At 40.4% G+C, this 12,941-nt stretch overlaps 1 protein-coding gene across 2 annotated transcripts; it reads left to right on the forward strand.

The window, feature by feature from the left end:
- Nucleotides 1-607: 607 nt before the first annotated feature.
- On the forward strand, nt 608-12,596 carry LOC141018256 (von Willebrand factor A domain-containing protein 5A-like). 2 transcript variants are annotated; one of them, XM_073493183.1, is made up of 21 exons: nt 608-749; nt 2,106-2,153; nt 2,598-2,800; nt 2,893-3,115; nt 3,790-3,956; nt 4,059-4,173; nt 4,307-4,479; nt 4,570-4,658; nt 5,047-5,191; nt 5,290-5,369; nt 5,460-5,574; nt 5,715-5,873; nt 6,006-6,109; nt 7,291-7,511; nt 8,039-8,086; nt 8,388-8,486; nt 9,297-9,389; nt 9,653-9,700; nt 10,335-10,483; nt 10,805-10,928; nt 11,050-12,596. In XM_073493183.1, exons 2-21 carry the CDS (start codon nt 2,114-2,116, stop codon nt 11,127-11,129), a joined length of 2,475 nt encoding a protein of 824 aa, XP_073349284.1. In that variant the 5' UTR covers nt 608-749; nt 2,106-2,113; the 3' UTR covers nt 11,130-12,596. The 2 variants fall into 2 exon arrangements, with proteins under 2 accessions (XP_073349284.1, XP_073349292.1); XM_073493191.1 differs by lacking the exon at nt 9,653-9,700 and having other exon boundaries at nt 649-749.
- Nucleotides 12,597-12,941: the final 345 nt, after the last annotated feature.

Genomic DNA, 12,941 nt, shown 5'->3' on the forward strand with positions numbered 1-12,941 from the left:
CTTCAGATCAGGGCTCCCTTGCACAGCACTCTGCAGCTGCATATGTGACCAGTAGCAGCCAGAGGAACTTTTGTGTTTTGTGTTACACAGTTATATTGGTGTTTCGTTATGTTTCCAATAAAGTTATCTTTTTTCTCGTTTTCCATTAATAATGTCATCTATATGTCTATATACTAATACAATACAATGCATCTTAAAGAAAAATGTACACTAATGTCATTCATTCATTCATTCATTCATTAGTCAACTACACACATTTCTATGAAAAAAGGGACCTTCGGGAGGCTAATTTGGCAACCATCTTGAAAAATGGCCGCCATCTTGGATTTTTAAATGTCCAATCGGACAGATTTCATCAATGGGCCCTAGAGAACAACCAAACCAAATTTCATGCTTGTATCATAATTTGCACGATTTTTCTGTTATCTGCTCCACTATCAGTGCAGTTCAGCACTGAAGACAGTTTGTGGGCAGTTATCTTCTGTATAGTTTGCTGCTGCAGTTGGCCAATGACGCAGAGAAAGAGAAAGTGTACACAAGCTCCACCCACCCGGTGCTTCGTCATGAATCAAGCGCCCCTCATAGGCTGATCATGACGCAGCATTAGGGGAGTTACTGTACAGCAACAGTTGTGGTGACTGTCTGTCTGCAGCTGCTCCACCGCTCCTGCTCTTGTTGTGAAAACGTACATGTTTACTGTCTGCAGGAGGAAACGACCACAAGCTCTCCATAAATCCTTCTCTTCAAAGGTAGGAGTTTCTTCCGTGTCGCCTATTTCTTTGAGCAACGAGGATCACGTAGACACGGCTGAATCATAAACTTTCCCCTGATACAGAGCGTCAGTGACTCGGCTGTAACTTTCCTTAGAATAAGAAATATCAGTTTGGTTTAAAATAAATAAAAAAATAAAAAAATAAAGAAATACGCTTTAATCGAAGCGGAACAGCGACGCACTTTAATTAAACTGTGATGACGATGCAGAACCAAAGACACACAAACACACAAAACAAATGCAACAACAAAATGCTGCAAATACAGAAATGATGCAAAACCAAAACGACCCCACCCCCCAAAACACATGCAATAGAGAAATGCTGCATATTGAGTCAACACAACGAAAGTGTCCACACAACGGAAAAGCGCCAGTTCGCTAGGGGGTCCCGACCTCCCGACCTGGACCTATTATAAATTAATCATGTTTAATTAAAAAACAAACAGAAAAGGTACAATCAGCTAGTGTTAGGCCTACGTAAATATGTTCATCTTTTTGAACTGTTATTGTTATATTATTGTAAAAGATTACAACCAAATGTTTAAACCACATACCTTTTTATGTTGCCTCTCTAAAAGTTTTAGGTACAATGTACAGACTGGTCCATACAGTATAGGTCCAGGTCGGGACCCCCTACCGGACTGGCGCTTTTCCGTTGTGTGGACTCAATATGCAACATTTCTCTGTTGCATGTGTTTTGGGGGTTTGTGTCGTTTTGGTTTTGCATCATTTCTGTATTTGCAGCGTTTGGCCGTTGCTGCGCGTTTGCCCTTGTCGGCCACCGTAGTTTCTGTATTCATTTGAGCTTTTTGTTTTGTTTTTGTTTTTTTTAGCGTTGCTGAATTACTGGAAATATGGAGAGCGTGCGTAAGTGCGCGCTTGTGTGCGTACGCGTGCCCGGCCGTGGCAGTTAGGGACTGTGTAAAAATGACTTGAGCGATGGGGAGAGGGGCTGAGCGCAAGTTTTAATTATTATAAAAAAACATAAAAATAAATAAGTAAAAAACCCAGTAAGGTCCTCCTGAGCGTTTTGTACTCCCCTGAATAAGTGCGGTACATTTTTTTCATTATTTGTAGTTGAAAATGTCATCAAGAATTTTAATGGTGTAACCAAAGTTGTCATGAAATGTAAGCTGTGGTCCTTTTATACTACATAAGACAAAATAAAGCACTCACAACAACTGGATTTAAGAATTACTATTGTTATTGTTATTATGTATAACCTGGGTGATTTGTTGACTCAATTATTATAGGACTTTTTTTTTTTTTTTTTAACTCTTTGCTTATTTGTTGACATCTATTTAGATCTCAGTGTTTGTTGTCTGTTACACAGGTACAAAAATGAACTGCTGTGGTCTGCTAACTGCCAACAAGGAACCAGGTAAACAGTTGTTGAACATTAAAACCTCACTTGTTTTTTATAAATTTGACAAAATAACAGATGTGAAGTTTACTCTTGTGGGCGGGGCGGCGTAGCACCTTGTAAAATTAAAGGTATTATGTTAACTCTGTATTGTTAGTTGTTCATGTATTTGATTTTCTGTTTGCGTGTGTGCAGGAAAAAGGGTCATTGTGAATGTGCTGGTGTACTGCATGTGTAAATATTGTATGTGTGCAGAAATGTTTCTGTGCAACTGTGTGTTTTGGCCACAGGGAGGCAGCAGAGAGCTTTTTCTAATTTAATACATACAGTTTTATGGAGAAGGAGGAGCGAAAGAATATTCAGACCTTTCTGACTTAAATAAGTATAATTAGGTATCTTGGTTGATGTTGCATTAACCATTTGTAAATTTTTAAAAAAGATTTCCTTCTGTTTCTGTGTCAGTTCCTCTGAAGAGTGTGGTGGTGGAGCTGCAGGTGAGGGACCATGTGGCTACAGTGGTCTCCACTCTGAACTATGAGAACAAGGAGGACAAACCACTAGAGGCTGTGTTTGTCTTCCCTCTGCCTGGAGATGCTGCTGTCTGTCATTTCAGTGCTACGATCGGACAGACGCAGATTGTTGCTGAGGTGAAGGAGAAACAGGAGGTGAGCTGCACAGTAAAGACTTTCTCACTACAGTGGAGCTGAAAAACACAGTAAACACAGTGAAAGTGACTCATGTGTCGTCTGTACTCCAGGCTCGTGAGGAGTATGATGATGCTTTGAGCTCCGGTCAGCAGGCCTTCCTATTGGAGGAGAGTGAGCAGAGTCCAGATATATTCTCTCTGAGTGTGGGCAGTCTGCCTCCAGGAGAGAGCGCCTCCATCAGGCTGGAGTACGTCACTGAGCTGGCTGTGCAGGCTGATGACGGGCTGAGGTTTTGTCTGCCTGCTGTGCTCAACCCTCGCTACCAACCTCAGGGTAGGGACACCAACCAACAGTTTCATCAGACACTCTTAGAGCCTGTTTCTACTTGGTATTAACATATGTCTTTGGTGATCCAGGTGGACAGCAAGAAACAACTTAATATTTTGCATTTAATGCAGAAATTGCGAGAAGGCAAATGTCAGACGTCCTTCAGGTGGTCCTTCTGTGTGGCCCAGGATACATTTGTGTACACGTTCCTAAAAGAATGAGACCACATGGGAGCCAGACCACCTCCAAATGTGGTCGTAGTGATTTGATCTCAATGCATCCCCAATAATCTTGGGTGCATTCACATCTGTACTTAGAGCTGTCCACTTGTGATTGGATCACATGAGATGCATGTTAATGCCAGGTTAAACTGCAACTTAGTGCACACCACACCTGTCTGGACCTGGATCTTTGTTTAGTATACTGATACAATACAGTGTCTCAAAACCTTTACTGTTGGTTGAAAACAGTCGTTCAACTTCCCAAAAACTGCTGACATGTGACTGTGAAATCATACATGCTCATATGCTTCTTTTGTTTGATCTTATCACTGATTAGTAGGAACAATTATGTAGCATTACAATTTAAATTAAATAACAATGAAAACAGTTATAAAAATAGCTAATCTTCAAGGCTCTCTTCGATTCCAGTACTCCTCACTTGTCTCATGTTATTTACAGCCAGTGAAGGTGCCAGTGTTCAGGTGACCTCTGTTCCAGCCTCTCTGGTGCCCTACAGTCTGTCTTTCTCTGCCCGAGTGTCCTCTCCTCGTCCAGTCTCTAAAGTAGAGTCCAACTGTTCCCTGGACCCTCTCCAGTACCTCAACACAGAGCAAACCCAGGCCACGGTAGGTGGAGTGCTAATGTGTCTGCTGTGTGTGATTGTTGCTCAATACTGACAACAACATACATCACTTTCTTTATATTTATGAGTGTTTTGTGAACTGCAGGTCAAGTTGGCTACAGGACACAAGTTTGACAGAGACGTTGAGGTGCTGATTTATTACAAAGATGCCCACCAGCCCACTGCTGTGGTGGAGGCAGGACAGGCCTCTGCCAAGCCTGGTGAGTTAGTGAATGAGTCCAGTTGTTACTTTACAAACAAAAAAGGTCATTATCCTCCAACTGATGAGTTTGTTGTAACAACTGGTAAAAGCCAGATGTGTGGTCATGTTTCTGTCTCTCCTCTGTGTTTCAGGCTCTCTGATGGGTGATCCAGTGGTGATGCTGAGCCTGTACCCTGAGTTCCCCCAGGCTGTCATGTCTTCAGTGGCTTCCTGTGGAGAGTTTGTGTTGTTATTGGATCGATCTGGAAGTATGGATTGTTCAATGAACAGCAAAAGTGACCAGACTCGCATTGGCAGTGCCAGGGTATTCATTATGTGTTGTTTCAGTCATAAGATCATTCATAGTGTCCCTCTCACTCAGTGGCCTTCAGTATCTTTTCTGTCTTCCCTTAAGGACACTCTGCTGCTCCTGTTGAAGAGCTTACCAATGGGCTGCTACTTCAACATCTACAGTTTTGGGTCCAGCTATGAACACATCTTCCTGTAAGTCACGCCCTCATGTCACTCAGTCCAACAAATTTGTTCCTGTTTTTTGTCTTAATGCTTGTGTGTGTGTTGTTGGAGTAAATAAACATGTATGTAATGCTGTGATCCTCCCCTCTCACTAAAGTTACATAGTGCAGAAACAAGTGATAGGGGTGCGGAGTGGCTGAGACAGAGACACCTTTCACCCTATTGCAAGACACTGTACCATCAACCTGATTTTGAAGCTATTATTTTGAGTTACATAATGTTGGTCTAATTTCAAATAATTGACTTTTCTGCATTGACAATCTTTCAAGAGAGAATTGCCATGCGTCTAAAACTAGATGTGTCCCCTCATCTCTGTATGCGGTGTTGATTATGAGTTCATGCATTTGTGTGATGGCAGTAAGAGTGTGGAGTACAGCCAGAAGACCATGGAGGAAGCTCTGAAGAAAGTTGAAAGGATGGGAGCTGATCTGGGAGGAACAGAGATCCTGAAGCCCCTCCAACATATTTACAGCCAGCCCTGCATTCCCAATCAACCTCGACAAGTAACACACACACACGCACACACACACGCACACACACACTGCATGTTTCTGTGTGTGATGTAATGTAACTAGTTGTGACAGTGTAAACTCTCCTATAGGTATTTGTCTTTACTGATGGAGAGGTGGAGAACACCAAAAAAGTTATCAATCTGGTGAAGAAGAATTCAGGCTCCCACAGGTGAAACCACAACAACACAAAACACAACAAACACCCACGCAGTTCCCAGAATATGTCTCATCATCATCAAACTAATCTGCTGTATTGTAGGTGTTTCTCTTTTGGGATTGGGGAAGGGGCCAGCTCTGCTCTTATCAATGGGTTGGCCAAGGAAGGAGGAGGTCACGCTCAGTTCATCACAGGGGCTGACAGGATGCAACCCAAAGTAAGAAAGATATTAAAAATAATAAAGCTATAAAGTTAGATAATGCAATAGCAAATCTGTATTTGGACAGAAATCATGGTTCATGGTCAGTGTAACTCAGTGCATCTTCCCACCTTATTTAAACTGTTTTCACTCATCAGGTGATGCAGTCACTGAGATTTGCTCTGCAGCCAGTTGTGGTGGACATCTCAGTCACGTGGGATTTGCCAAAGGGAGTCTCTGTCACTGTCCTCTCTTCACCAATCACAGCACTTTTCCAGGGTCAAAGGTCACTGGTTTATGCCCAGCTCAGTGGAAAGGTAGGAGTGGCACCAAGTCATGAATACCTCTCTGGTTGGATTTTTTTCCAGCATTTATCAATATAAAATATATTTTCCCATCAGGTATGTGACCACAGTAGTATGTTTACTAACACTGTAATGCTTTGTCAGAGTTCAAAGGCAGCAGAGGGCTGTGTGACAGTGAAGTACAGCCTGGCAGGTCATCCCTCTCAGAACCAGCTCCACTTCAGTCTCACACCTGCACAGGACACTGGGTAAAACAGGTTTTGTTCAGCCAGCACAAGTGTGGTGTACATTATATAATATCTATATATATATATATATGTTCTGTAGCAGGGGTCAGCACGATTACGATTAAAAGAGCCATTTTTGCCCTCGTCCCTCGCCAAAAAAATATGTCTGGAGCCGCAAAACATATTTGTGTCTTATAATGAAGGTAACACGGCCTAGAAAGTCTAAATTAGCCTGTCAAGATTATTAATCAGCCTCAATGAGCATTCATTTATAATTCCACATGATGTGGCATCTCTTCAGTGGGCTACTTATGCTTACAGTATAAGGTACTTGAACTTTGCATTTCCATTTCAATGATGCCATGTTTTGGTGCATTTATGAAATAAAAGAACTAACCTACAATAAATAGAAATAGAGTAGCAATACAGAACTATATATGTAGACCTACTTAAGTCCTCCCTGTGTTTGTGAAAATATACAAAATAAAAAGTAGCCTCATTTGATAATAAATAAAACACATAGTGGCAGGCAGTAAAAGTAAAAAAAAACACAGGACAGTTTAAATTTATTTTAGTCCATTTCAGTGTGAGTTAATCCTTCTTTTTATCCTCTGCCACATACAGCAATCAACCCTCGGGCTCGAGCATAAAACACAATGTGTTAACTCAGGATCATTCAATTAATCACAACTTGATAGAACAGATACAATTCTGTGTGTAGGCTACGCATTTTTACTTTAGGAGAATGCAAGAATCACTGTCGGCCTAAAGCAGTGATGATGATAAAAAATATATATATATATATTATTCATTTTCATGTAAAATCTCAAAGCCACAGAGAGCCACTGCAGTGGGGCAAAAGAGCCGCATGTGGCTCCAGAGCCGCAGGTTGCAGACCCCTGTTCTATAGTAACAGTTTGGCTTAAATTAAAATTCAAGGATGGATGTTAAAGTAGTTACAATAGGAAAAACCTCTCCTCAATTAAATATATATATAAACACATATATATAAACATATTATAAACAATACTGCTTTATTATTCATTTTTATGTTTTTTATCATCTCATGGTCATGGTCAAATCATGTTATGCTGATTGCTGATTAATCATTAGCTCTAGTTTTTAGACGTGTAATGTCATTGGATAGATGTACAGGTTGGCCTCGTTCATGTTACGTGTTTCTTCCTCTGTCCTGTCTGCAGATTAACAGTCCACAGGTTGGCTGCTCGGACTCTTATTCGCTCCCTGGAGATGGAGGAGAGAGAGAGCAGGAGAGAGCAAGATGGAGGAGTGAAGAAGAAGGTGGTAGAGCTCAGTGTCCAATCAGGAGTGAGCAGCGTCTTCACTGCCTTCATCGCTGTCAACAAAGGGGACGGCGAGGCGATTAAAGGACCTCTGGTGCGCAGAAATGTTCCAACACCTGGTGAGTGTTTTTTTTTGTTGTTTTTTTAAAAGTAAATGAAAAACTTTTGTGTCACCCACAACTTTCATAAAACCGAAGTGAAAAGTTGTGCGTTACAATTTCACTTTTCTCACAGTTTTATAAATAAGTTCACTTTGCAGCATGTTTTGAACACTTGTACAAAGCTGCATTCAAGTGCTTCTTGTGGGCTTAGTTTGACTCTGTATGTGAAGAAAAAACTTGCAAATTTTCAAGAATTGTTCAAAATTTTCAAAAAAGGTTTGGAATTTGAGTCTGTTTTTTTGTTTCTCTCAATGAACATACACACTAATAGACATACAGCAGAACAAGAAAAACAAACCTTAACAAAGTCAAATCAGTTTTGTATCCTATGGCTTCTCAGTCTCTGCAGGAAGTTCTCTTACATCATAGTTTATTTTCAACACATGATCTGAAAACCTTGTGTGTAGCTAATACATGATTTGAATACCAGAAAGAGACCATGGCTTCGTATCTGTTTTATTCTGCTTTTTGTTTTTTTTCCGAAGGGATGGTGCACCATTATAGTCACGCGCGTAGACAAAGAAGTATGGCAAGTAAGTCCAAGAAATTTTTCCCCACAGAGCCGTTTCATTTTTTATTTATCTCAGTATTAAAACCGAACAATGCATTTCTTGTGTAAGAACACATTTTAGATTCCTCAGAGATTTACGTGTGAGCCATTCCCTGTGGTTTATGTAGTTGCTTGTGTAACTGCATGGCACTTCACTTCATTGCTACGAGAACAACGGTTTTCATAGTTTCTTTTTAAAGATCATAGTTACTTTTGACTTCAGTCTGAACTTAAAGCAGCGTTCTTAACAGACACTCCATTCTTGTTTCTTTTCAAATATGCAGCTGCCACATTTGGAAGTGGTGGCAGTTCAGGTGGTCCCTCTTTTGATGGAAACCGTTCATTTGCTTGTGGTAGGAAACAAAGTGGCTACATGTTGACAGGTGGGTCATGTGCAGATGTATGAAAAATTCTTCCGCCTTGTCACATTACAGTACACACACACACACACACACACACACACACACACACACACACACACACACACACTCCTCTGCAGCGTCAGCTTGCTCCTGTCGCCACCTGCCGTGTCTTCTCCTCTATGGAGTCATAGTCCTGATCAGAGCAGCTGTTAATCATCTCCTTACTTTGTCCCCCGTCGGTCTCAGAGGCTGTATTCATTCCCAGTCTGGTGTTCACTGGCCGGCTGCTGAGCCCTGTTCAGCTGAGCCCTGCTGCCTGCCGAGACTCCTACCATCATCCGAGGTTGCAGTCAATGCAGACTCCCGTCAGCTAATAGGGCCACTTATCTCTGAGGCTACTTGCCAAGGGCATCTAGTCGCCACAGCAGAACATAGCTACAGAAAAGATTAGAGTTAGAGGTCGTACTGCCCCCTATACTTTTGGAGCTACCTCTGAATTCTGCCCATTTTTTAACAAATCTCGCTTTTAAATGTCTTCACTTTCACTTTATTCTTTCTTATTATTATTGTTGTTGTTGATGTTATTGTTGTTGTTATTGTTGTTATTATTATCATTCCTTAGCAAAAGGTTAGAAAAGTCTATACAGCATTCCGTTCAGTAGATCAGGATCAACATTCATGACACTGTTCAGTAACTTCAGTAAATCTTATATCCTGATTAAATATCTGTTACTTCAGTGCCAAAGTCCAGTGATAACACACTAACTGTGAGAAGTTGTTCTTTGTGGTTCTTAACAGACACTCCATTCTTGTTTCTTTTCAAATATGCAGCTGACACATTTGGAGATGGTGGCAGAGATGATGACTTTTTAAGTGGAGCACGTTCAGCTCGTCGTAGTCAACAATGTAGCTACATGTTGACAGGTGGGTCATGTGCAGACTTCAACTTCAGTAAATCTTATATCCTGATTAAATATCTGTTACTTCAGTGCCAAAGTCCAGTGATAACACACTAACTGTGAGAAGTTGTTCTTTGTGGATATGTGGATTTATTATGCAATTATGATATCTTAAAAATTTCATTAAATAATGAAATCATGTTTCTGTTTAATTTTTATGACAATTTAAATTCCATGTATTTGCTATTGTTGCCTTTATGTGATGTTCGACTTCTTTTTGTCTTTAAGAGACGGGCAGTAACATCTTTGCAAGTGATCGTTCATTTTGCTCGTTTCGTAAGTAACAACGAGATTATGGAAGAAACACCTTTTGACAACTATGGGATGGATTGCCATGAAAATTAGTGCACACATTCGTGTCTCCCTCAGGATGAATTGTGATAACTTTGACCTGAAAAGGCACTGGATAACAATCACAGTTAAAAAATGACCATGTTTGTATTGGTCTAACACACTATGCTAACATGGTGAACATGCTAAAAATTGGAACTCTCGTAGCATCCAACGTAAACATTGTCATTATGAACATGTTAGCGTGCTGACGTTAGTATTACAGCAGTACAACGACTGCACACTCTTGTTTTGCCCCCAGCTGTTCTTTTTCTTTTTCTCTGAATAATTATAAAAGTCAATACTTAAATAAAATGCTGACTTAATTAATTTGTTAATCTGTTGATATTTTGTCAGACAAACCATTTTTTTTTCTGTTGTTAGCACTATAACCAACTTTATGTAAAAAAACAAACTAGAATGTTTAGTGTCTTACTTTTCAATAATTATCAGAGAAGGGAGCGACTTTAACAACAGTATGAAAGTATGAAAAAATAGAATAAAGTTTGCTGCAAAGGCATAGCCTACCAATATGATAATCTGCAAAGGTTATTTTATCTTTGCTTTGATTTCTCCGCAGAAAGCCGCCCGGTCAAACAGCCTCCCACAGACCCTTTGCTGCAGCTGGTCTCCCTCCAGAAGGCGTCTGGCTGCTGGGTGTTGGATCCAGCTCTGGCTGCTGCACTGGGAAAGACCAGTGAGGAGGTGGAGAGCACAAAGCCTGCATCGGTGGGTTACTGTCAAATATAATTACACAATTAATAACTTGACTTATTTTAAAACACATTTAATGACATGGTTTATATAACAAAACATAGGGTATAGTGAAAGGCCTATAAAGAAACATCAATGGGACCAAAATACTGGTGGTACTCAAGCTCCTAAACACCCACTGAGCTTCAGTCAAAGCTTCATGTGAAAGTATTAAAGTCAAACTGTTCAAAACCATCCAGCAGCATTTTCTCTCTGTGTCGTCTCTTCTTTGTTCTCTTTGATTTCTTTCTCCTGTCGTGACTGTTCCACGTTTATTTCTTTGATTTGGTGAATTAGGTGAACCAGGAAGTGTGGGCCACCATTCTGGCTCTGATCTGGCTTCATGGCTTCAAGATGGATGCTCAGGAAGAGTGGGAGCTTCTGGCTATGAAGGCTGCTTCATGGCTCCGTGCTCAGAATGGTAACAACCATAATAATAAGAGCTGATCTGTAGTTTTTAACAGTGTGAGCTGGTTATAATCTGTTGTTTGCCCACATTCAGTCTCCGCTGCTGATGACTTGTTTTGTGTTTTTTATTTCAGCACCGTGTGTGACAGAGTGTGTGGAAGCTGGAAATGCTCTGTTGGGTTGCAACGTGCGGAAAGACGCCCTGGGGCTCTGAGGTTTTCATTCAACTGGCTTCTCCTTCAGGATTGATGCACAGAAGAAGATTCACTCCATCCTCCAGACTTTAATTTATTAAATTGCACTTTTGCACTATTCACATTTAATAATGCAGCTGCTTGTTCAGGCCCTTCGCATTGGAAATGCAAAGACTTACACTGCTTTATTATAAAATAATATAATTTAATACATCCATCCAGGGTCAGACACGTGAAAAAAAGTCATTTTGCCTCAAACCTCAATGTCAGATTGTACATTAATTAGTTTACTTGGGAAAATCAAACCTGGAAGAATATGTGAATGAAGAAGAGCCTCATGTGTGAAAGCTCCATAGGCATCATAAAGAGTGTGAACTAAATGTAGTGTGAACATGACAAAGGCACTACTATACACTATGTTATCACAAACTGACAGGCACAGTACTTAAAAGGGAGTTGGCTTTATATTTTATATTTCCAATGTAGCTGATGCAAAATACATTATCATGTAAAGTGTTATTGATGGTACCTGGAGATGCCAAGTACTATATCAAGCCCTGTAGTGTACAGTTTCACTAAAATCTTCCTGTAAGGATTCATGAAGTGGAGTTTGTGAGTTCACAGTGGCCTGAACATACCTAACATTCATAGCTAACAGTGTTCAACTTGTGACAGCCATGTGATACTACCTAGAGTCTTCACCATTATTTACAAATAAAAAGTAGCGCACTGGACAGTTATTGGATCTGAAATTCAACATTCTTATTATCGGAATAAGTGAGTTTTTTATCTGACTGCCAATAAAATAAATTAATTTCAAGATGTGCTACTTTGGCTTCGATGCAGGAGTAAAACAGTACAATATTTGCCTCCGAAATGTAGTGGAGTGGAAGTATAAACTAGCAGAAAATGAAAATACTTTACTGAGCTTAAAATTGTACTTAAGTAGTACTTGTGTAAATGTACTTAGTTACATTCCATCACTGCTTATGATTTTAAAGTCTGAGGTGTATTCTGTGTAGGTCCTCATATTCAGTCACCTGTATATAACTTTATTGGACAACCCTTGTTAGAATCCCTTTTCTCTTCCTGAACATCATGTCACTACCTTTCCTGGGTATTTTACTGCCACCTAGTGGACAGTGTGTGTAATTCTGCAACTCCAAAAGACATTTGGCATTAGTCCTCCCTGTTGTTCTTCAGTGTGATAAATGAAAAGGTTCCTATATAGTGTCTGTGATCAACAAAAACCTGCAGTCTGCTGGAACCACGGAGCTCCCAGATGAATGTGCAGCTTGACTTGTGCCTTTCTACGGCAAACAGCAACCCTGTGACTGACTATGTTTGTTTTTTTGATTCCTTGACTATTTCTATTTACTCTTTCTAAATCTTATGATTCCATGTGCCATCTGTAACTGCCACTGGTTTTGGGGAAACAAGATGATTTACGACACTCCTCCAGTAAATGTGTATTTTAAGCCAAATAAGTGAAGGCTTGTTTTGTTTCATGTCAATTGCTGTGTTTTTCCCTTCAGCTGCGACAGATATATCATGTGTTGAGGGATGACTGTCTGTCACTTTTCTATAAGGTCGCTGCTCTACAGCTCACATCACTGCAGCATCAGGAGCGGCCTCTGTTGAGAATATAACGCAAAGTCCTAATCTGTTCTTAACAGCAACAAGATGAAATATGCCATGTGGTAGCAGAATATTCCTTTTTTCTTCGAGCAGCAGCTATCTTAGATGTGTATTGACGAGTTCAGAGAAGAGTGTGTGTGTGGGATTCTTGCAGAGTTAAATAATGCCATGTCTGTCTTAAAACAACAGTCAGG

This window comes from Pagrus major, chromosome 2 (genome assembly GCF_040436345.1).
Source record: "Pagrus major chromosome 2, Pma_NU_1.0".
NCBI lineage: Eukaryota > Metazoa > Chordata > Actinopteri > Spariformes > Sparidae > Pagrus > Pagrus major.